Source organism: Astyanax mexicanus, chromosome 4 (assembly GCF_023375975.1).
Source record: "Astyanax mexicanus isolate ESR-SI-001 chromosome 4, AstMex3_surface, whole genome shotgun sequence".
NCBI lineage: Eukaryota > Metazoa > Chordata > Actinopteri > Characiformes > Acestrorhamphidae > Astyanax > Astyanax mexicanus.
In genome coordinates this window covers 35217083-35242384 of record NC_064411.1, presented here as the reverse complement: position 1 = coordinate 35242384, position 25302 = coordinate 35217083, and the positions used below count along the sequence as shown (strand labels likewise).

The 25302-nt window shown below is 39.5% G+C and overlaps 1 protein-coding gene across 5 annotated transcripts in view; it reads left to right on the top strand.

Moving 5' to 3' along the window:
• dlgap1a (discs, large (Drosophila) homolog-associated protein 1a) overlaps positions 1-25302 on the top strand; it is a 189030-nt gene that overhangs the window by 139398 nt on the left and 24330 nt on the right. For all 5 annotated transcript variants that reach the window (XM_049478500.1, XM_022679126.2, XM_022679125.2 and 2 more), the window contains one exon: positions 1575-1812. In XM_049478500.1, the coding sequence (XP_049334457.1) occupies positions 1575-1812 (238 nt within the window). The remainder of the gene's footprint in view (positions 1-1574; positions 1813-25302) is intronic.

The following is a 25302-nucleotide window of genomic DNA, read 5'->3' as shown; positions in this document are numbered from 1 at the left end:
AGCTATATACTATTCTTAACACTACATACTAAGATTAGTATGTAGTATATACCTTAGGGTTTTAGGGTTAAGTATGCATTTGGGATGCAGCCCACAGTCTTTTCCAATACAACAAAAAAAACAACACTAACCAAGTTTCCTTTGTTCCATGTATCCTCCACTGTAGTCTGATCACGCTGTTTGTTTTGTATTGACCCACATCCTCACTTTCACTTCATTCAGTTCATATAAAGACCCCTCTCCCCCTCTATGCCTTTTTAATACACACACTCGTGCCTCTCTGTTATTAAATCTATATTTTAATGATTAATGATTGGCTCCTCTCTGTCTCCCAAACCTTTCTGTCTCCCCACCTTTTCTCATTCATTTTCATCATCTTCTTTCCTCATCAACCTCTCTTTTTCGTCTCATCTTCTTTTTATTCTTGTCTTATCTTTCTTTTCTGTTCTTGTCTTTCTGTCTTATCTTCTTTTCTTGTTTCATCTTTCATTTCTCTTCTTGTCTCATCTCTATTCTCTTCTTGTTTCATCTTCTGTTCTTGTCTCATCTTCTTTTCTCTTCTTTCTTTTCTCTTCTTGTCTCATCATCTTTTCTTCTCTTTTCTTATTTTCTGTTCTTGTCTCGTCTTCTTTTCCCTTCTTGTATTATGTTCTTTTCTGTTCTTGTCTTATCTTTCTTTTCTCTCATGGTCTCATCTTTTCTTCTCTTATCTTCTTTTCTGTTCTTGTCTCATTATCTTTTCTCTTCTTGTCTCGTCTCCATTCTCTTCTTGTTTCATCTTTTCTTGACATATCTTATTTTCTTTTCTTGTCTCATCGTCTTTTCTATTTTTGTCTCATCTTCTTTTCTCTTCTTGCCTTATATTCTTTGCTCTTGTTACATCTTCCTTTTCTCATCCTTTTTAATCTTACTTTTTTCTTGTCTTGTATTCCTGTTTTCTGGTCTTGTCTTCCTCTTCTCTTCCTATCTAATCTTACTTTTTTCTTATCTCTTGTTCCTTGTCTCTTCTTGACTCATCTCATCTTCCTTTTCTCATGTCTTTTCTTCCTTTTCTCTGATTCCATATTCTTTTCTTTTGTCATGTCTTTCTTTTCTTTTTTATCTTGTCTTTTCTCTTGCCTTGTCTTTCTTTTCTTTTTTTATCCTGTCTTTTCTCTTGTCTCGCCTTCCATTTCTCGTGTCTTGTCATCCTTTTCTCCTATTTCATCTTCTTTTCTCTTCATGTCTCATCTTTTTTTCTTATTTTGTATTTTTTATTAATTTTGTTAACTCCCTGTTTCTCGTATTATTGTCTCATCTTCTGTTGTTTTCTTGTTTTTTTATCTTTTTGTCTCCTCTTTTTTCATCAAATCTTTCTTTTCTCTTTTTATCTGGTCTTCATTTGTCTTTTTGTCTCAACTTTTTCTGTTTCCTTTTTCTTATATTTTTTTCTTCTTGTCATATTTCTTTTCTCTTCTCATATTTTCTATTCTACTCTTTTTTTCACTCTCCTCTACTTTTCCTCTCTTTTCTTCTTGTTTTTTCCTCTTTTTCTCTCTGCTCTTCATCTCCTCTTCTCCTGGGTCTGTGTGAAGGTGAGTGAGGTGGAGGTGAACGGTCAGATCGAGGCAGTGTGTGAGAGTGTTTTCAGTGAGATGGAGTCACAGGCAGTGGATGCTCTGGACCTGCCGGTGCCCGGGTGCTTCCGGATGAGAAGCCACAGCTACGTCCGCGCCATCGACCAGGGCTGCTCTCAGGACGACGACGGACCACTACTACCCGCATCACCACCACGGACCACCACTACAGTCAGGACCATACAGAGCAGCACAGGTCAGCCTGGATCCATATTCCCTTCCACACACACGCACCACATATACATACACACTGTCTCTTGTTAAGATTGAGTTTTGACTCTTGTTCTAGTTTGGACTTGACCTCTGGTGTAGACCTGATGATGTAAGTTTTGAGCACTAAATCTGATCTGGGCTGATTTGTATACCATTGTGTAAACACAGGCTGATTTTGTAACTGTTCATTTAAAACTCATACTTGTAAATGATACATTTAGGTCACCAAGTTTAGCTTTACCGTTAGCTTTCTAGGATTTGTTTTACCTCTAACTTTCCAAGTTTAGCTTTACCTTTAGCTTTCTAGGATTTGTTTTACCTCTAACTTTTCAAGTTTATCTTTACCTTTAGGTCTCCAGGTTTAGCTTTACCTCACCAGGTTTATCTTTACTTTTAGGTCTCCAGGTTTACCTTCAGCACCCCAGGTTTATATTTACCTTTAGCTTTCCAGGTTTATCTTTAACCTTAGCTTTACAGGTTTAACATTACCTGACCAGGTTTATGTTTACCTTTAGCTCTCTAGGGTTTGTTTTACTTCTAACTTTCCACGTTTATATTTACCTTTAGCTCTCTCCAGGTTTATCTTTACCTTTACCTTTCCAGGTTTGTCTTTACCCTTAGCTTTCCATGTTTAGCATTACCTGACCAGGTTTATGTTTATCTTAAGCTCTCTAGGATTTGTTTTACCTTCAGCATCCCAGGTTTATTTTTACCTTTAGCTTTTCAGATTTATCTTAACTTTTAGCTTTTCAAGTTTATCTTTACCCTTAGCTTTCCAGGTTCAGCTTTATCTTTCTAAATTACTTTTTACCGTAAGGTCTCCAGGTTTGCCTTTATCTTTATCTGTCCAGCTTTATGTGTACCTTTATCTCTCCAGGTTTAGCTTTACCTTTAGGTCTCCAGATTTGCCTTTATCTTTACCTGTCCAGGTTTACCTTTAGCTGTTCAGGTTTAGCTTTACCTTTAACTCTCCAGGTATTCATTTAGCCTGCCATGCTTACCTTTACCTTTAGCTCTCTAGGTTTACATGCTCCTTTAGATCTCTACGATTAGCTTTACCTTTGGCTCTCCGTGTTTAGCTTTACCTTTATCTCTCCAGGTTTACACTTAGCTCTTTAGGTTTAGCTGTACCTTTAGTGATCCAGGTTTACCTTTACGTCTCCAAGTATTCAATTATCCTCCCAGATTTATCTTTACCTTTACTTTTCCATGTTTATCATTGCCTTCAGCTTTCCAAGGTTTGCTTTTACCTTTAGGTCTCTAGGTTTAGCTTTACCTTTAACTTCAGGTCTCTACATTTAGCTTTTTTTTTTTTTTGTAGGTTTAGCTTCAGCATTAGCTTGGCAGCCTTAACTCTAACTCACATTTTGTGGCGGTTCCATGATAGATTTGGACTGCTGAAAAAAGTCAATTATTACACTTTGTTGGCCCTGGGGATCCTGATTAACTTAATTAGAAAGTAAACTCTGGATTTTGGTTTCCAGGAATGGAGTTTACATACAACACCAAACTCCTTTATTTCAGGAGAGTGAGGTTGAATGATTTAGGTTTAATAAGCATAATTAATCCTGTCACAGGGGCTCTAAACACCCTTTCAATAGTGTTTATATCAGTGTTTGAAGAGACGCCTGTTTGGACAATTTCAAGAATCAGCACTTCAGTTGCATCTCCATTAATGATTCACCACGAGCTAAATAGCGCACACTTGAAAAGCTAATAAGCTCTCGTGTGGCAGAGGAGCGTGCAGGAACGCTGATGTGTTTTCGGTGGCGCCGTGCGTAATCTGCAGTGTTGGGAGGATCCCGCTGGGGCACAGAGCCGGGTGGTGATAAGTCTGAAGATGGAGGCTTTGGAAGGCGACAGATCGCAGGTGCCGGAGCATTAGCGCGGGAAGCTCCATTAACTTTGCGCTCGAGGGAAGCAGAACGTTCCCCCAGCGTGTTATCTGACACAGCACGCCCAGCGCTCGCGCCTTTTCTCCAGCACACAAAACCGCTCTCCGGCGTATTGAAGAGGCGAACGATGGATGAGATCAATACTCATTTGTTGACAAGGTTACCCTCAGAAGCCTCGACGGGATGCGGCTGATTGGATGTTTATTAGAGGCGGGGCGGTAAGCGCGTAAATGCGGCCGGGTGCTGATTGAGGGAATTGGGGTATAAGTGGATGATTCAGGGGGAAATGAGTAAATCAGTTCGCTGTTTTGGAAAATTTCCTGTGCTTTTTAGGGCACACTTGAGAACAACAAGAAGTTTTTTGTACTGAATTAGGACAAATCAGAATGTTTGTAAACAAGGCACGTTTGCGTGAAGTCTATGAATGAGCTGCTCGTGTTGTGTAAGCAGTAAATTTGAACAAAAAAACAGGCTGAATCAAACATAATGACATAATTTGATTCTTCTTGCTTCCTTGCACACCATGTAGAGGGAACTAGCTCACATTCGCTCAGTGGCAGTGGAGTATTTATGGGTAAATATAGACTGCCAGTAAAAATATTAGTGTTTTCCCTACATTGTAAATGAATACTGAAGTAATTCAGACTATGAAGGAACACATAAGGAATCATGTAGTAACTTTTAAGTTTTAAACAAACCAAAATACTCTATATAATGTGAAGCAATTAGGTTTAGGCTCTTATCTGGGGTTAAGCTGTTAACTGCATTTGAGGATACTTTTAAAGTTCTTGAATTGTTTCTTACCTGAAAGGGAAAAAAAATGTAAGGTTTGTTGGAAATTTGACTGGTTCTTTAATGAATTTTGCAGGTTAAAGTTTGAATCTGACAGGTGATTGTGTTATTTATAATAAATGAGTTAATAGAATTGCTCCAAAATCACTTACTAGAATTGTTTTACAGTGACATCCATTAAAAGTCATCCAAGACACGCGATAAAAGGTTTTCGCAGGACAGTAAAAACAGACTGATTTATTGTGCTTTATTTCATTGAAATGAATGTATATATTTATATAGTCTTTTTACATCAAGTTTCAAGTTTATTTGTCATTTGAACATCATGTCAAGACATACGTGCACTGAAATGCTTGGGGTGAGGCTCAGATAATCACTTTACAGTTATGAAAACATGGCTTTCTATTAAATGTTAGGAAGATTTGTTCTTCTTCATCCATACATCAGCTAGCATTGTTAGAATTATTAGCATTGCTCGATATTCTGTATTTTGGTGCATCCAAACATAATGGTAATGTGTCCACAGACAGAAGTTGGACAGAACTTTATGTATGGCTGATTTATTGAGACATAAATAGAGAGAAGTTATAATAAACTGTATAATACTACTGCTTTTACTACTGTTAATGTGCAGTGCAGACATCAGAGATTTTGAACTCTGTGGTTGGTGAGAGAAGGAAATGCGACCTATAGGAGCGCTCTAGTTAAAATTTCTCATCTGGAAGTAGGAATTTTAACATCTGAGCTCAAATGGAACGCCAGGACTGTACTTTTTGGACAGGGCACCAGTCTGTTACAGGGTACCAAGGTGGTGAGGTGTGTTCAGGTACATTTCTGGTTTGTTTCTATCTGGCGGCAAGAAAAACACTGACTGATTAAAACCCTGACAACAGTCAACAGTCAGCCACACAATCGTTACACACACATATGGATGCAAATATAGCTTTTACATCAACAATAAACAGAATAAAGAATAAAATAAAATTGCTGTTCTCTTAAATGAGCGTAAAACAGCGTGAATGCACAGGTCAGTATTCTCAGCTGAGACACACAAAAGCACTGCACTGTTAAGATACCAATGTGCCAGGTAAGTCAGAGTGTACCTGTCTCTTAAATGGAATGACAACTGGCACACTGATTAGTTTATTTCACTTTACACCCAAAAACACCCATAATTAATTAAGAGTACATTAGTACATGCCTGTTGCACATTTTTAAACCTCACGATACTAAAGACACACCGACACGACCTAAATCCGGCTGCGCAATCCACGATTTCCTTTCAATGACTGGTGCGCTATAGATCGCTAAAATAGGACCCAAAGTCTTTTTTATTTTGCAGCTTCTAAAAGCAGTAAAGCTGTAGAATTAACCTCCTAGATGTTAGACGATGTTTTATTAAATCACTAAAAATCTTAATACGTTGGCCTTAAATAAAACTGCTCTTTTCTGACTCATTCCCAGAGGCTAAACTCGCCTCTTCACTGTAAATCGGTGCTTTTACCCGCTCCCCACTCGGGGATGAGAGCAGGAAGGAAAGAAGTGAAGTGCAGAAATGTGGACAGGTCGTGTGAATCTTTTATGATGCCTTTGGGGTCTGGCCGGGAAACACGAGTTCTTCATCTGGTCCTGAGTTTTCCAGGCCAGCGCAGGCTCAGGCCATTTTATCAGCAGCTTTGAGGACGCTGCTTTGACAGTCGTTAGCGTGATGATAACTGCCAGATCATTAGGGGGCTCTCTAGATCTTAGATTTTTTGTAACTCAAACTCAATACAACAGATACAACAGTCTCCTGACTCAGACTTGATGTGTGTACACATGTTCTGTACAGTCTGAGATTTTTATTTTTATTTTTATTACTTGGTCGGGCTCTGAGTGGTCCAGCAGAATAAGCGCTGCCACTATGATTAGCCTACCGGAGCCCTGAGAGAGCACAATTGGCCTTGCTCTCTCTGGGTGGGTAGAAGATTATCTCTCCCCACATCATTCAAAAGGGTGATGTTGATCAGCACAGGGCGTCTGTGAGCTGATGTATCAGAACCGAGTTGATTCGCTTTCCTCCGAGTGCGCTGTGATGCTCAGCAATGCTCCATCAACAGCAGTTCTGAAAGAGGCGGTGACTGACTTTACATGTATCGGAGGAGGCATGTGCTAGTCTCCCCCCTCTGATGTTGGGGCATCACTAGTGACCTAATGAGTGGGTTGGTTAATTGGCCGTGTAACTTGGGGAGAACCTTGGTCAAGCTCAACAATATAGAGATACAGTATCTCATAAAACACTGAAGATATGACACTTTGGTACAATGTAAAGTTGTCAGTGTACAGAATGTATAACAGTGTGAATTTGCTGTGCCCTCAAAATAACTCAACACACAGCCATTAATGTCTAAACCACTGGCAACAAAAGAAACAAGAAAATAGCCAAATGATGCCCAATTAGCCATTTCCCCTGATGTCTTGTGACTCGTTAAGAGTTGCAAAGTTGCTTACCATTTCTGGGTTCGGATGTGTCTGGAATGGACCATGACACAGTTGACACATATATTTTGGTCAGACAAATCAGTATTCTTGCTTTTTGGAAGCAATGGATACTGTTAGCTGCAGACCAAAGACGATAAGGACCATCAGGACTGTTATCAGTAACAACTCCAAAAGCCAGAGTCTGCCATGGTATGGGGTTGTGTCAGTACACTTCTGTGATGGTAGCATTAATACAGTGATCGTTTACATATACAGCGTCTTAATGTAATATTTCACTTGGAAAATTTGATGAGCAAAATAGAAGAAGCCTTATGCTTACCCTGTCCAGAAGCATTGTCAAATTAAACATACAAATACTTCTCTTCTGGATAAAGTCTGAAAAAGTTTTGGGTTACGATGGGCCTTCAATGACAAGGTTGTGGGTTACCTTGGTTACCCGGTTTGGTGGGTGGCCAATGTTGGGCATTGAACAAGGCCCTTAACCCTCACTTCTCTCCGAGTATTGCCTTTTTTTGAGTGTGATCACTAGTGTGTGCAGTATATGTGTGTTTATATAGGTTAAAGGAAAAGACCAAATTCCATCTGTGCCCAGCACAAGTATGGTGTATATGGTTGCCTTGCCTTGTCTTGGCTTGTCTTGTCATATCTTATCTTGTCAATTTCACCATTAACGTTCTCTAACACTAGAAATGACCCAGTGGTTTGTCTAGGCTGTAAATTGACCAAGAACATGAACCTACAAGGTTACAAAGTGTCTCATTGGATTTGAGGTTGACTTTACATGTGAAAAACATGTTCTCCACATCCAAACAAACAATATCAAGGCTTTTAAATCCTTGAAGGCACCCCTAGAGAAACCCCTTAGCCAGTGTCCTAATTAAATTTCTTATCTCTGAACCTTTGAAGATACAAGATACGAAAGATACAAGGCTGACCATGATGGATACAGGTTTTCTTTTTTTTATCCCTGTTTAAAAAGCAAGGCCTCGTTCGTGACGGCAAATAGGGCACTCCGGGGAGTTCACCTTCAGAAGCCTTCAAACCTTCACCACCATAATGGAGGCACTCCAGTTTAAATGTGGATGTCATGTGGATCACGTTCGCCCTTCAGAAGCACGTAATCCACACACTGTGGGAGCAGCCGCGGTCAAGGTGTTTTTGCCGTTATTGCATCCCTCGAATTCTGAGCTAAATGCCAAAGGTTGGGAAGAAAGCTGGTGAGTCATTTGAGCGGAATGGGGACGTGCTAATTGTCTTTGTGCGTCGCGTTTTGAAAGCAGCATCTCTGAAGTGGAGTCTGTATTTCAGTATTTCAGCCTTCTTGTTGTATGTACAGCATTTCTGGTCATTCAACATGAATCATATATTACTTTTCGGCTTCTGCTGTGAACAAATGTTCAGGGATTTTCCTCTAAATCCAGTTTTCCATTAGGATGAGATAGGAACAGGGATACAGAGCCTGTCGCTGTAGTCTGGCATTGCCGTCTTGGTGTAAACTGCCAAAAACACAGGAGCCAGACACTGTGGGGCTGATAGATAGACTCTCTTACCGTTGGCCTCGTCCCAATTGAGGAAGCTATCCATCTCCTCCCTTGTTCTGCTTCCATTTGGAAAGATCCATGTTGTTGATATGAGTTGACAGTTTTTTAAAGGAATTATTTAACAGATATAGCAGCATATTTCAACCTAGTTTCTAGACCATGCTAGTTATCCAAAATCAGCGTGTAAGACTGGTGGAGAAGAACATGCCAAGATGCATGAAAACTGTGATTAAAAACCACAAAAGGGTTATTCCACCAAATATTGATTTCTGAACTCTTAAATCTTCATGAATATAAATTTGTTTTCTTTGCATTATTTGAGGTCTAAAAGCTCTGCATAATTTTTTGTTGTTTCAGCCATTTCTCATTTTCTGCAAATAAATGCTCTAAATGAGAATATTTCTAGTTGGATACTGTTGACCTCGTCCCAATTGAGGAAGCTATCCATCTCTTCCCTTGTCCTTTTTTCCATTTGGAAAGATCCATGTTGTTTATATGAGTTTACAGTTTTTTTAGCAGCATTTTTCAGCCTAGATTTGATGATAAAAAGTAAAACACAGAAAATTCCCTGCATGTAAGGATGCTTTAGGGCTTAACCATAAAATAAGCAATGACCATGCTTATTAAATTGTGTTACACTCTAAATCAGAAGTTCTTTAATGTATTTTAAGCTAAAGAGTATGTTAAAAAAAGTGAATAGAACCAGAGAGTAAGGCCAGTTAACCTGATTGTTTATTTATTATTTATGTAATGCAAATGGCTTTGTGCAAAGATGCTTCCATTAATGGTTCTCAATGAATTAGCCGTTTCTAAAAGGTCAATCCACCAACATTTTTGCATAATTTCTGCATTCGTTTTTCATGGAAATATTTGCCTGATTAAATGGCTGTGTAAACATGCAGTAAACATCATTCAGAGTAGTTTGGAATGCAGTGTTCTATATTCTAGAAAAAATACACTATAAAATATTTTTTTTATTATTATTTTTTTTTTAAGTTAACCGATTTTTGATACTACATAAATTAAGTATAACTTTAGAGGATTAAGTCAAACTAACTACACCATTCATTTATGTAACATCAGCTTTTTGGCATATTTTTAATTCAAGTGAATTGATTTCATTAAGTGATTTCATTCAGTAAGTGAGTCATTTCAATGAAATACCTGTTTGTAATCTGTTTGCATATAGGGTGTTTCTTCCCACCTTTCTCACCCTCAATGTATAGTTATTCCCCCCAGTCTACCTTCGTATGTATGTTCACCTGTAATATATACAGCTCTGGAAAAAAACAAGAAATCACTTAAAAAGTATGAGTTTCTTTGATTTTACCAAATTGCAAACCTCTGGAATATAATCAAGAGGAAGATGGATGATCACAAGCCATCAAACCAAACTGAACTGCTTGGATTTTTGCACCAGGAGTAAAGGCATAAAGTTATCCAAAAGTAGTGTGTAAGACTGTGTGGAGGAGTGGAGGAGAACATGCCAAGATGCATGAAAACTGTGTTTAAATTATTCCATCAAATATTGATTTCTGAACTCTTAAAACTTTATGAATATGAACTTGTTTTCTTTGCACTATTTGAAAGCTCTGCATCTTTTGTTATTTTTAGCTATTTCTCAGTTTCTGCAAATAAATGCTCTAAATGACAATATTGTATTTGGAATTTGGGAGAAATGTTGTCTGTAGTTTATAGAATAAAATAACAATGTTCATTTTACTCAAACATATACCTATAAACAGCAAACTCAGATAAACTGATTTTTTTCTTAATGTTTTGTCTTTAAGGCTGTATTCGCAAGTTAACACTGTCTCTACTGCAGAGAACTGTGCTGGACTCTAGCCCCTGGTACCAAGTTTGATCAGGTTTGAAAATCTGGACCTTGAATCCAGTTTATAGTTTATATATATTTTGTTCATGCTGGAAGTTAGGGCACCAATTAATCTAATCGATTGAATATAATTGAAAATCTTTCTCTAACGTTTAATATGAAGCTTAGAAGATACTTGTAGGTTCACTGTTTGGTTTGGGAAGTAACTGGAATGACTTTATTTGTGTTGTAGTGAGGGAATAGAATAGTGTTATAGTGGTGGGATTGCAAGAAATAAAAAATATTTGAGGTGATGTCTTTTCTGAAATAACATTAGAAGGCTCTTACCACAACCACTCAGTGGTTCTAACAAGATTTCTAAAGACATTTTTAAATGTGGCAACATTAGCGCATTCCTGTAGTATCAAATGAAATTAAAAAGCCTAAAAATGATGTTTAAAGAAAACAAGGACACAAGCCAAGTGCCAAGTGGTCATGACTAAATAACATTTTGTAATGCTGTCAAAAATGAAACTGAAACTTCTCGTGAAGCATTGCTCTTTTGCACATTCCCGTCAGTTTAGGAGTGTCAACTGTAACAGGGTGTAACCCACCCTGGGAGTTTTTTTTTGTACTATATTAACTAACTATTACGTTATAAAATGTATAAAGTTACTTATATCAATTAAAAAGACAATAAACAGAGCAATGCAGTGTAAAAATCCCACCCACAGAGAACCCTGAGAGACTGAGTGGTCTACTGAATACAAAGATAAAACATTCAGGAACTTTCATAATAGGTCTAAAGACAAACAAAACAGACCATGCATGATGTAAATCAGACCCACAGAGCACACTGATACTGATAGGTCTCCTATCAGTGCAACCACAGACCGATAAGAATCTAAATCCTGATACAATGTTCCAATTTCTGGGATATCATATATGATTTGCAGGCATCATCAGGGAACCACTATTAGTATTTAGGAGAATCACGGTAGTTGCAGGAAAGGTGGGATGTCTGTATTAAAAATAACTTTTTTTTTTTAGCTTGCTGCCTAAACACAGCATCTGAATTATACAGCAATTTAAAAATATCTCTGGACTTCCTGGTGAAGATAATCTCACTTTACAAGGTGTGTGTGTTTGTGTGTAACGTTGATATGGGTGTGTGACTGTGATTTGTGAGGGTCAAATATGGGTGCATGTACAACAATGACAGAGGTAGGACTGTGACAGTGATGTATGTGAGTGTGTTTGTGTGTGTGTGTGTTTCGTATTTCGCTGTGAGGCAGCTGCCCACGCCACACACATGCAAACTCTGATGAATTATGGGAAACTTGACGGAAGAAGCTGTCAGGATTGACATTGAGAAGCCTTCCACACAGACACACACACAGACACACACACATGCGCCGTCTACCCCTCTACCCCTCCAGAACACCGCTGTGTTCCCAGTCTGACAGAGATGCGCCGCCATCTGCCTCTAATCCAGCCGACAGCTCCCAGACATCCAGCATGGAGAACCGCTCCACGATCAGGCTGGAGCGGAAAGTCTTTGAAAAGGGTCAAAGTGGAATTCTGGGATTGTTTTTGCGTTTATAGTTTTTTAAAGTCTCGTCTCTGAAGAAGTATCAGCGTAAGACTGGCAGCCTCACCAAGCAGGGCAGGCCAAGAAACATCTGTGTTGGAAACATCTGGTGGAAACATCACTGTGAAACCCTTGAAGTATGTGGACGAGCATCGTCCTGCTGAAAAATGCCACATGTGGCTGTAGTGCTACGAACCCCTAGCTGACTAGAGGAGTTGAAGGTTGGTTAGCTAGGGCCCCTAGCCTTATCACTAGGTGTTCTAAGCTGTGTGTGGCTAATGTGAGTGAATGTGAGCCTTGGGGGGGAGCAGCTTATCTTACCTGTTGGTTGTCAAAGAATCGTTCAGAAAGGTAGGTAGCAAAGAAAAGGTGCAACAGTTTCCAGTAGGTTAGGAGAGGGCTTCAAAAAATTCCACCATCTTGAAAACACCCCCAGGCCTCAGTTCTGCACCAGGCCTTGATCCCATACCAAAAGCCTTTCTTTAAAGACTCTATTTAAGGATCTCAAGTTCTTGCACTTTGGGTATAAGGCCTCCATAGTTCAACCCCATATTCGTTGGATCCCAAGCATAACCTGGATTCATTGCTATAAATTATATAGGTCCAGTCTGCAGCAGTCCAGGCTTTTTGTGTATCAGCACTCAGAAGGTATTTGGCTCCAATCCCAGACCTGATTTTAGAGGCACTAGACTCTATTTTAGACCATATTTTTTCATTACTAGCAAAAATGTGTTCTTTTAAAGTTGTGAAACTTGTTTTATGGACATTTCTTAACTTTAAAAGGTGCTTTTATTGCAGACATTTCAGCCTCTGTAGAGCTCAACTGTGCTATAGGCAAGGATGATGTGTATCAATATGCAAATCAGCCAATCAACAATACTGTCTCCCTTTGCTGCTGCAGCTCAGCCCATTCAGCTCTTCCTTCTGCCTCACCCCTAAACACATACATCACCCAAACTACTTCTACTACTACTACTACTACATTTTTCAAATCTGAGCTGAGGGTGGATTCAGCTTAAATCCAGGGGTTTAGCTACCCTTCTATCATTTCTTGTTGTTCTTTTAGTCAAATTATTCAAACCCCACCAACCCAGGTAGCGTTTTTCTACTGGTGCAACTATTATTACTACTGTTCCCAGTCTGGGCATAGTAAGCCAACACAATGACCAATTTTCATTGTAAGTGTAATGAAATGGAATTAGCTCATTAGTAATCACTTAATCATGCTAGGCTATTTGGGCTACTTTAAAGCACCACCCTGCTGCACACATGCCCACATATGTCCACCGACACCACTAACTAAGTCAGCATGCTGTACTGCATCCAGTTCTGCCACAGGGGTGCAGTAATGAGCCGCTCACTGATGTGATCGGGGACTCCTCTCAGTAAATGAACTCATCCATATGCGCTTGCCTCCTCCGAGCTTCATGATCTCACATTAGGGAGCTGTAAATGATCCTAATGAGTGATTTCCTGGTCTTGAGTAGGACAGACAGTGGCCGTTATCCTCTCAGCCGCCCAAGCCTTTGATTCCTACGCAGCGAGGGAACATGGTGTCAAATAATTTGTGTCTTTTGCTCAGCACTGCTACATTTAGTAGTGGGTATTTTACTCACTACAGTGTGTCTCAGTACTACAGTACTGAACAGATGTAAGCAAGTTATGAGTGAACAAGCAATGAACCCGTGGGTGTGGATGGTGAAAAACAGGCTTGTGAATATGCATGAGCTGAAAAGAACAAAATATCGATGTTATGAACGCTGCTATTAATCCAGAGGAACTTGCAAAGAGCCAAATGCAACAGCAACCCCTGATAACAGTAGTACCAATACATTACAGAAGGCATTAACCCATAGTGGACAGCACAGTGGGAGGTAATGATCGGAACTGGCAGTGTCTGGCTCAAATTGTCCTTGGAAACACACACACAGCTCTGGCAGGAATTGCATCCACCCAACATCCATGTCATGCTGGTCAGTGCAATGTTCTTTAGCTTCCATGGGACATGGCAAACATAAGGAAACTATCAGGATAGGATACAATACATGGAACATAGTGTGTGAAACATCAGAGCCAAAACTGAAACAAAACCTAATTTCAAAAACCTTATAATATTTACACTCCCAAAGTGTACAACCCTAGAAAACACCAGACACAATTGGCAAAGCAGTAAAATGAAACAATGAGACTTAATGAAATTATGGGGTTGTTGATAGCTTATCAACACTAGACCTGGCTAAAAGCAAAGGCTAGTAGATGCTAGCTTTTACCATTTCCTCTCTCCATTGTTCACTTTTAAGAAAACAAACTCAGCTACCTCAGCTGAATCAAAGTGGAGTTAAAACATAGTAGAAAAGAAACTAACTTCTTATTTTTGTTTGTTTAGGAGAACTGAGAAAGCCAAAGCTGGGGAAAACCACAATGATTGGTGTCAAGGCTAAAAGCAGCCTTGGGACTATAAATTATACTGTAATATGTGAGGTCTAGAGCTTATTGTTTTTTCCTCAACTCGGCCTGTGGTCTGCTGCTAAGTATTAGCATTAGCCGCTAACCACAGAGGTAGCTTTTTTGTCGTTCAGAGGTGTGTATGTTGGACTGTAGTCTGCGTGTTTACCGTGTTAAAACAAGCAAAACACTAATATCGACCTGGTTTACTGGAACACTCAGGGTTCCTCAGTGTAGCGCTGTCGGGCGGCATTAGCCGGAAAACCTCTAGCGGTTAGCCGCTAATGCTAACGCTGCAGCCTTAGTGCTGGAAAAATTTGGGTATCTAAGCTGACTGTAGATACTCGCCCAAATAAACAGTTTTCAGGAGAGAAATTTGTGTAGAATAACATCCAGTACTTGTTTGACTTTAAAGGAAAGTCTTTTTTTTAATACAGTTTTGCTTACTTAGCTTATCTTTACTTAACTTAGTTAGCTTCCTCCCCCACCACCCAGCGGCAAGACCTGCTGAATTAGAAGTTCCTTATAGTGTCTCTTAAAATGCTCCTTATTATCTAGTGCTTCTTATGTATGAAAATAGACCAGAAAATAGATGTTTATTGATAGTGCGCCTAATAGTGCAAAAAATACTGTCATCCATTATTATTTCTTCCAAAATCATGGGCACTACAGAAGAGCTTGTCCTGCTATTGTTGGAGTAACTGTCTCTAAACTCCAGGAAAGGGCGTTCTACTAGATTTAAGTGCATTCAGTGACATAAACATTGGTGAGGTCAGAATGTTGGACAATCACCACCCTACCTAATTATTCTCAACTTCCTAACTCATCCCAAAAGTACTGGATAGAGCATCATAATTTCAGAGACCTCTTCTATAGCTGTGCATCTCTGTGTGCTTTTAAGTTATTAGAAGGGATGTCCACAAACATTTGGACATCTTTGTAGAGAGATCTATAGATCATTTTGTCACGCTTTCCTTGAATAGGCTGTTAAGGAACGAGGAAAGAAGCTGTTAGACAGGTCAGAAGGTTGACGGTTGACTGGCAGATCGTCGGGGGATTCGTCCTTGTTTTGTTCTTCACTGTAACGGGTTCCACGGCTGGCTGCACAAACAGCTCATTGAGTCGATCTGTCAGGAATCCTCTCATCCCACCCAAACTGTGCTCTCAGCTGTCAGCGGTCACACCATTCCTGACTGAGCTTCAGAAACAGGAGGCGGGGGTTATGAGGTGAACACGCAATGCTAGCAGTTGCCCCCAAATATATATATATAAATATATCTGATGTAGAGCATATCATTAATGAATACAGTCTTCAGCTCTGCTTGTAAAGTCCCAACCAATAGGAAAATGTGTTTAGCTGTGTACAAGACCAGTCGTCCAATTTTTTGTACATTTTTTTTATTTAAAAAAATGCTTCTTCTACATTGTAAATTAATACTGACATCATCCAGACTATAAAGGAACACACAAGGAATCCTGTAGAAATTTAAAAGTAACCAATATACTCTGTGAAGCCTTTGGTCTTCTGTTCCTGGGGATGTCCTGATGAGAGCCAGTTTCATCATAACGTATTTGATGGGATATCTTAGGGCGTTTTCACACCAGCTGGTTCGTTTGTATCCTGGGTGCAGTTGTGAAAATTCGGTTGCAGCAATAGCCTGATTATATTAGCCAGTTTATGACTACAGCTATAAAGAAATGCAGTCTCTGCTTCTGCTACATGCTAAGCTGTTTCATACCGAAAGCCGTATGTGCAGCGTTCACTGTTCCCAGCCACACAACTTTGTTTACAACGCAGACATCCCATTCAAAACACTGTGTTTAAAAACGCACAAATATACACGCTGGGTCTGGAACACAGAACCCTCTTGCTATATTTGCTTTTTTTGCTCCCACACCAGACAGCTCTGACCAATCAGAAGAGATAACATGCTTGTGTGGTTTATTGGCGCGTATTTTAGTGAAACTGTAGGTGTGAAAATGTCCTTAATGGATTTTTTTCCTTTGCTTAGCTAAGAAGTTTTTGCCTTAATATAGATTAGTACATTATTCAAATAGGGCTATTCACTGTATCTCACCAACTCTACCTCTTCACACCTTTACAAATGATGCTCTCAAACACATTAAGAGAGCAAGCAATTAAATAATTAATTTCAAATTACATTCTCTCACACTCATACTCAATCAATTACACACACACTCACACTTTCAGACAGGGCAGACACAGGGCAGGTCATTGGCAGGTCACTGGGTATAAAACCAATTGCAGATCGCCCTTGTGTGTGTGTTCGTAATCCTAGTACTCTGTGTTCTTCGGTCTGTCATCAATCCTCTCTTGTTTAAGATAGCCTAGAGTAGAACATTGACGTGCTACCTTAACGAAAATGTAGCTTTAGCTAAAATGTCATGACAGATGATTACATTACATTACATTTAATTGATTAATTAAAACAGATGTCATTGTTTTGACCATGACCGATATTTCATTTTGTTTTAAGATCATTATGTTGGTCACATAATGTGTAAAGCAGTAATGTTGCTTTTCCTGATTCACATTATTCGTATTATTTTTCTTCCTGATTTTATATATAATGTTATATATAATGTTTTCATTTCATCATGTCTTTTATGCGCTATTAAGTCAAACACTACAAACTAATCATTAGGTTGTATTAGATTTATCCACCTTTTAAAATATGTTTTTTTTTTCCACCTGATTCTTTTATATTTATGGTTGTGATGAGAGCAAAGGAAATTCATCATGATAGAGGGGCAATCTCCCCTCGATAAGGAGATCTGCACAAGTGCAGTAGATATAACAAGCTGAAAAATCATGGGCCCTGTTGTAGTACATAGGTCAATACTGTATAGTGCAGCTGGATTTAGAGCGTGTCGGTGTGTCTTTGGTATCATGAGTACGAAAAATATACGCCTTGCGAGGCTCAAAATGCGGAAAAGGCATGAACTAATTCTCTTAATTAATCTTGGGTGTGTTTTGAGCGTGACGTGAAATAAGCTGATCAGTGTGGCAGTTGTCATTCTCTTTTAAGAGCCAGGTGTGCTCTGACTTTGGCACGTTCTTATCTTAACTGCGCGGCGCTTTTGTGGGTCTTAGTAGAGGATATAGATCTGCGTGTTCATGCTGTGAAGACACGCAAGCAGCTCATTTAAGGGAACAGCAATATTATTTTACTCTTTATTCTGTTTATTGTTAAGTTAAAAGTCGGGTTTGCGTGGCGCACCTATAGGAATGGACTCTGAGGATTGACTGTTTGAAAGGTTTTAATCAGTCAGTGGCGCACCTGTGTTTTTCGCTCCAAAATAACAACATGCCAGAAATTTACTTCCAGACCACCACGACCATCAGTGTAGATTTATTTCTAAACCCCGATGGTAACTGTTGAGGGGGTGTAATGTAGCAAAGAGCATACTGACACACCTTTTGTAGGGAGTACGATAGAGATCATAATGTTTTATTGTATTTATCCACTTTTTAAAATATGTTGGTTTACCACCTGATTTTTTTTATAATATAACGGTTTCATACAGCACAACAGCAGACCAGTGTACTTTGTGATATTCTACAGGTACCTCATGATACCATGATATGAGTGAGCACACGTGAGCATTGTCTCGTGAGGCGTCTCTGCTTATTAAGTGTTTACGGCCAGGCTGATCCGCCGAGTGCTTGTGTAATGGGTTTGTGTGGTTAAGCCAGTTCCTGAAGGAGATTAGCGAGCTGTGTTTACCCATTTAGCCTCTCCTTAAGCTTAACCTGCGGCTCTGCCCGCTTAACCAGCACGAGATCCGAGCTCTGCTTAACTCTCTAGCGCCCCCCTGCACTTCATTATTAACAACATAAACGTCTATATTTCAGTGATTATAGTATAAAATTCATTTTTACCCGATCACTTTCCGAAACACCCTGTTTTGTTTTTTGCTTCTGCTAAAATCCACTTTTTCTTTGTGAAATACAAGTTCTACAAGGTCTCTCTGAGTTGTATATGCATGTTGCACATGAAACTCTTCATTAACCCAGACAGCACTGAAGCCAGGCAGACAGGCACGTCTCATCAGACAGGAGATAACAGGCAGTTGGTTCCTGTGTTATTTGTGCATATATCACATCAGTGTTATATGCTTTACAGTAATTCAGAGCTAAGAAACAAACGGTTAGAATATTAAACACCACCAGCAAAAATACATTTTAATATTACATCAAAAGGTCTAATGTTATTTTCCAAGTGTGGTAAAGGTACTGTACATATTAGCATTGCAAAATTGTGCTTGGCTCTTTTTTGGATTGCTTTAATTTCACTTACTGAATAATAAATCTTTTCATTAATATTAATCTCGAGGTTTCAGGTGTTGCTTCACAGGTAACTAATGCTGTGAGCCTCGGGTGTGCGAGTGTGTGGTGGTGTTGGGATGGTGAGAGTTTAGTGGAGTGTTGGGGCTGATCCACACTGCAGATTACTCTTGACCTTTTCAGTGCTGGCAGATGCTTTTAATCGGGTTAATTGCCTCTCGTGAGGTTGGAAGATTGGCTCTCTCTCTCTTTTTCTCAGTTTTTCTCTCAAAAAAGAGTTAGTTTGTTTTAAATACCCAGGCAACTACAAATATCCGACTAAACCCACAGATTTGTACCTGATGCTCAGTGGCCACTGTTCACAATCTGGTCATATTGCAATTTGTCATGGGACTGTACAGATTAGCAATGTAGCTTATGGATGTAATGAATATAAATTTAGAAAAAACAAGCTATATTAATTAATGGCTGTGAAATAATGGATTTGTAAAGATTAGGAACTGATCCAGGCCTAAATCCGATTGGAGATTACCATCAACAGCTCACTTTTAAAGAACCATTAAGGATTTTATTATCTGTAGTAACTCATACCATGATCAGGATGTATGATCACTGGCACCTCTTGACAGCAGAGCTTCAGCCAGTATTTTTTTATTAGAACTGTGAAGTATGTCACAGCACTCTGTGTAAGATTTAGCCTCCAAATCTGCCCAGTCATTCCATTCCCCCAGTCCCATTTCCACACTCAGGGTTGCCAGATATAGACAGCAGCATGCAAATTGTGTACTGCAGCCATTGGAAATGGGAAAGCTGGCTATTTCTCTGCTGATCAGGTAATCACTGAGCTTCAGTAAGGTTTGCTAACCATATCTAGGTAATTTATCACAGCCACTAATGTAGTACAGATTTTAAACACTGCTATGTACATATTCACTGATTAGCTGCAAAGTAAGTCTCTGCATCGCTTGCCACTGTGTGTCAATCTGGCAACCCACAGGAGTTTTGCGTCTAGGGAGTGTGTAGCCATTTCACACACTTGTTTGCATTCTTTACTGATCGTTCCTTTAAATCCAACTGGAAGCTCAAGAGAGCGAAGATGTCTCAGTCAGCCTAACCGACATTTGTTCTTTATTAGACAGTTGATTTAAAGCAGCTTAACTTAACAAATACAGTGGCTTTCAGTTAACAGCTGTGCTGAACTTGTCAGGAGTTAATTGCTTGAATTTCTTGCCTCTTAATGTGTTTGAGAGCATCAGTTGTTTGGTATAGAGGTGGAGTTAATGAGATACAGTGAATATCCCTCTTTAAGTAATGTTCTAATCTTTATTATGGCAAGAAATACTCAACTATGTAAAGAAAAAGAAAATCTTAATTGAAAATGCACTTTTAATATTTTTTTACCTAATTTGAACATATTTTTGAAATGCTCTTAAGTATTCTTCCTTTTCACAAGGGAAGACCTGTAAAGTGAGCGTATCTGTAATAAGCAAATTGGCTGCCGTGCAGAAATGATGTATGAGAGCCTGTCAGGACGTCAGGGCTCATGCTAAAAGAGCAGGAATGAACACAGAGGCGTCCATCATCTCAGCAGACGGACGGACGCTCTGTACTGAATTGATTTGTCAGGTTGTTGCTTTGGCGGATGCAACGTTCACCTTGTCCTCCGAGCTCAGGGTCAGCACTGGTTAGACACAATAGATCTGCTCGCAGTGACAGGAAAACAAGATATTTCAGGCACACAGACACTTTTATTGTGCACTTGCAACACGAGGGCAAAATAAAAGAGTAACAGTAATATTACAATGGAATTCTGTCCTTATTTTTCTGCATAATTCAGCCTCCCATCCAACATAGGCAAGGGATTACTTTGGAAAACCTTTCTGAAGGACTATAATACAGAGTAACATTCACAATTGCAGCATAATACTCTACTTTGTAGAAGAGAATGCCATGTGTTAACCATGTCCAGAAGTGGTGTTGACTTTTTCTGGGCTCAGAGGCATCTGGAAACCGTAAAAATGTGTATTGTGGTCAAACAAATCAATATTTTGGAAGGAATGGATGCCATTTCCAGACCAAAGACAGAAAGGACCATCCAGACTGTTATCAGCACTCCAAAAGCCTTAATGCAAAGCTAAACATCAAGATCTTAGAGCAATATTACCCAAAAACTGACATCTTTTCCAAGGATGCCATTGCATTTTCAACAAGCAAACCCATATGCTTCACATATTACAAACAAGGGAAACAACTTAAGTTTACACTGTTTGTAACAAAAGGAATGTAAGAAACTATGCATTTTCTATTATATGTATTTTCCATACTGACCCAACTATGTATGACTTGGGGTTGTAGAAATGTAGAATTCTCTCCTGAAAACTCCGTTTATTTACAGTAAGTTTAGATTTCCAGATTTCTACTAAGGCTGGGTCCAGCAGCATTAGCAAGCCAGGGCGATATTAGCTAGTGGTTTGTTCCATGTAGCTTGTTTTAACACAGTTAAGAAGCAGAATACAGGCCAAAATACTCACCTATGAATGGCGAAAGAGATAGCGCAGTTAGCGGGTAATGCTAATGCTGCTTCAGCAGTGCTAACCAGGGTTAGGAGCAGGCTACAGGCTGGTAGTACTCACCTCTGATTACTGATTACCCCTTTAAAAAGTAACTTTGTTACTTTATGTATTACTTGATTTTAAAATTAACTAAGTTACTTTTAAGTTACTGCCACCTCAACATAACAGTTTTGCCAAAACTCACTTTACTGGAAGATTGTTCTGTAAGTGTGCCACTGCGACGCTGAATGTTTCTTCTAATTTTATGTGAGTGCGGGGTATGTGGTGCTCGCTGTGTATGTGTGTATATATGTTTTTAGCCCGAGTGCTAGCCTTACTGACATCACTGATTAGCGTTATTGACATCACTGATCTTGATCTTGTTTAAACCACAAAACCCGGTCCCTGTAATGTATGCTCTTGGATTGCTTACCTTCAGCAAAGTGTTTACAGGCTTTCGTGTGCATCAGCTTCAGAAGAGGCTTTTGCCATGTTCTATGGAAGCTAAAGAACAATGCACTGGTCTGTGTGATATCCAAGGCATGCCACATTGTCAATGTCTGCACGCATAGACAATTCTAGCCAGACACCACCAGTCATGATCATTACCACCCACAAATAGAGAGACAGAAAGAGAGAGAAAGAAAGAAAGGATTCCAGATAAAACAAAGCGGATGTCCGTGCCGTTCTCATCCCCTAATGAACACACTGCATTAGACCCCCGACTGTAAAATACATAACACTCGTCTGGAGTCTCTCAGTCTCTCCGACTGTGGAAAAGAACAGAGTGCACATTAGACTCACTCCCAGCCGGCAATAATGCCATCACTCTTTTGCTGGTCTCCTCCTCCTCCTCCGAACACATGATGAGTCACATCCGACTCTGCCTTACACTCATGTGTGTGTAGGTGTTCCTTAGACGTTCCATGAATAACCGTTACAAACAAAGCAGGGCTATTTTTAGGAGCTCTCTTAGTTCTCGTTAGTTGCATTTTCATTTCCTTTGCTTGCATATAATCACGTACAATTATATATCATACTTCACTGTAATCTCTTTCTTTCTTTCTTTCTTTCTCTCTGTTTCTGTGCTATGCATAATTACAACCACTAGAGGGACATGTTAATCACTTATGATTGTATACACTGGATGTATGTACACTAATATGCTACATGTAATGAGAAAAGGAACTAGCATTGTGTCCCATGATTTTACCACGTCCCATGAAAGCTACAATAACGTGTTACATGGATATGTGTGTAGGGGCATACTGCACTGCACTGTCTACTCTGGGGAGTAATGCCCTCTGTGGTGTGGATTGAGGAATTTCAGTTGAGAAACAGACTGTCCCATCAATCTGGCAACCCACAGTCAGGTCTCATTTCAGGTCAAGGCTTTCTGAAACCTTAATTGTGTTTTTACAACATTTAAATAATTTAAAGTTGGACTTGATTGTGTGCTTCAGGATTTTAGAATAGAGGGCAAATTAGCCCTAGACCATCCAACTCTACCACCACCATGTGGTGTTAATATTAGCTTTATTTTTGATCTAGTTGTCCATCCAGAGAATATTAACCCAACAGTCTTGGGGGTACCTAGATGTTTTTTTGTTAAATGCGAGACAATTCTATGCGTTCCTATTGGTCAGCAGTGGACTACAACTTGATGTTTTACATGCTGGTGAAGCAGACACGTCAGATGCTTGTGGTAAAGGATATCTCGTAGGCTAACATCTAACATCTAACTGACAACAATAGACAAACACAGTCTGATCAATCTAATACCACACAAAAAATTATATGTTTGCATGGTTTTATTGAACACAACATGTTAACATTCACAGTGCAGAGTGGAAAAAGTATGTGAACCTTTGGATTTAATAACTGGTTGATCCTCCTTTGGCAGCAATAACCTCAACCAAATGTCTCCTGTAGTTGTAGATCAGACCTGCACAACGGTCAGGAGGAATTTTGGACTATTCCTCTTCACAAAACTGTTTTATAAACTCCCTTTTTGTTTAATATTTTCCTTATTGTAGATTTGTCAACAAAAATGTAAGCATGCGCCAGAGATTTCTGTAAATCTTTAGCTGACACTCTAGGATTCTTCCTCACCCCATTGATCATTCTGCGCTGTGCTCTTGCAGTCATTGTTAGGACTTGAGATGAATATCAGAAAACATTTAATGACCAATATATGCAGAAATTTAAGTAATCCTAAAGGGTTTACATACTTTTTTCTTGCAACTGTAGTTTGGATAAATGTCAGATATACATTATAGGTCACATGAGGTCACAAACATGGTGTGAAGAGTCAAAAATAACCATCAGATGTGGTGAGAAAATCAGATTTGGGCCACTTTCAGGACTATTTTTGCATCTCTTCTTTTTTTTTTAATGTCCATATACAGTAATGTCTTCTATGGAAGCAGTGTTGCCTTTTGGCCCTTCTTTTTGACACATGGTGATGTTATCTGAAGGTTCTCTGACTGAAAGTTCAGACCGTTCTCAGTGATCTGTTTGGGTCTTATCAGCATGGCCTTTTTTAATGAGACTGAGTGTGTCCTCTGCCCCAGTTGGACCGGGTTATGTGGACTGGGTTATTGAGGTGAGAGCAGATCTGGAGGAGCGAGTGTGTCCTTCTGTTTGTCAGAGAGAGCAGCAAATAGCAATGATAAAGATGCAATCAACAACAACACGCCGGCCGTGAGGAATTTAAAACTGCAAGAGAGCAAGTGATTATAGAGGCACAGCTGCTGCTGACAGTGATATCAGCACACACTCAGGTACAGCGTGAAGAGCACTGATTACACAGAGAGAGAGAGGGAAGAGAGGGGGAGAGGAGGAAAGAGAGGCATGAGGAGAAGAGTGAGAGGAGGGTAGAGAGGGATGCAGAAAGAGATGCAGGTGAGATCAAGAGATCCAAAAATAAAGGGATTTGGAAAAAAGAGAAAGAGAGAGCAAGAGGAGATGTGGAGTCAGGTCAAGTCAAGTAGTTTTGTTGTCAATATTGCATATGTAAGGGACATACAGATAATTGAAATTATGTTACTCTCCTTCCCAAAAGTTATAGCAAGTACAGAAAATAAGATATATAATATAAAAGAATGGCAAATATGGTATAATAGCTTAAGGGTGGTAAAGGGAAGAGGGAGAAAGAATGAGCAGAAATGAGAGTTAGACAGACAAGGATACAGAGCAAGAGGAGAAAGAAAGAAAGAAAGAAAGAAAGAAAGAAAGAAAGAAAGAAAGAAAGAAAGAGGCAGATGAGAGAAAGTGAGTAAGAAATAAAAGAAAGGTGGAAAAAGAGGGCAAGTGGGAGAAAGAAAAGAAAGATAAACAGAGAAAGGCAAAATGAGGAAGAATAGATAGATAGATAGATAGATAGATAGATAGATAGATAGATAGATAGATAGATAGATAGATAGATAGATAGATAGATAGATAGATAGATAAGAAATATTAACCCTTATAAAAAGTATAAAAATGAACTTAAACCTGCCGTTTGTCTGCTCCCATCTGTATGCAGGAGTGCACAGGAGTACACAATTCTCTGTTCCTCTGTTAAAGGGTTTCTTGAAGTAAAAGGTTTAGATAGAAAGAAAGTGAGGGAGAGAGATAAAGAGTAAGTAATAAATAAGGAGAGAGAGAATGTAGTTTGAGAGAGGACACTCTGGAGCTGATGGAGTGTGTTTGTGGCAGTGGTGCTGGTGAAGTGTGTGTTTGTGGTGGTGGAGAGTGTTCGTGACAGAGGTAGAGAGTGTGTGTGTGTGTGTGTGTGTGTTTGGTGATGGTAGAGTGTGTGTCCTTATCTCTGCAGCACACACTGGAACACATTGAGCTGCAGTGTGGACTGAACTGCCTGGTGAGCCGGTTAGCCACACACTGCTCACACACACACCTTATCTGCCCTCACCTCATTAGACTCACTCCAGGATTTTACTTTAACCACACGGCCAAACAGCTCCACTTTGGTGTGAGTGTGTGTGTGTGAGTGTGTGTGTGTGGACATGCTCTTTAAGGTGCTGGATGTTGAACCCATGCTGAGGATTTCCAT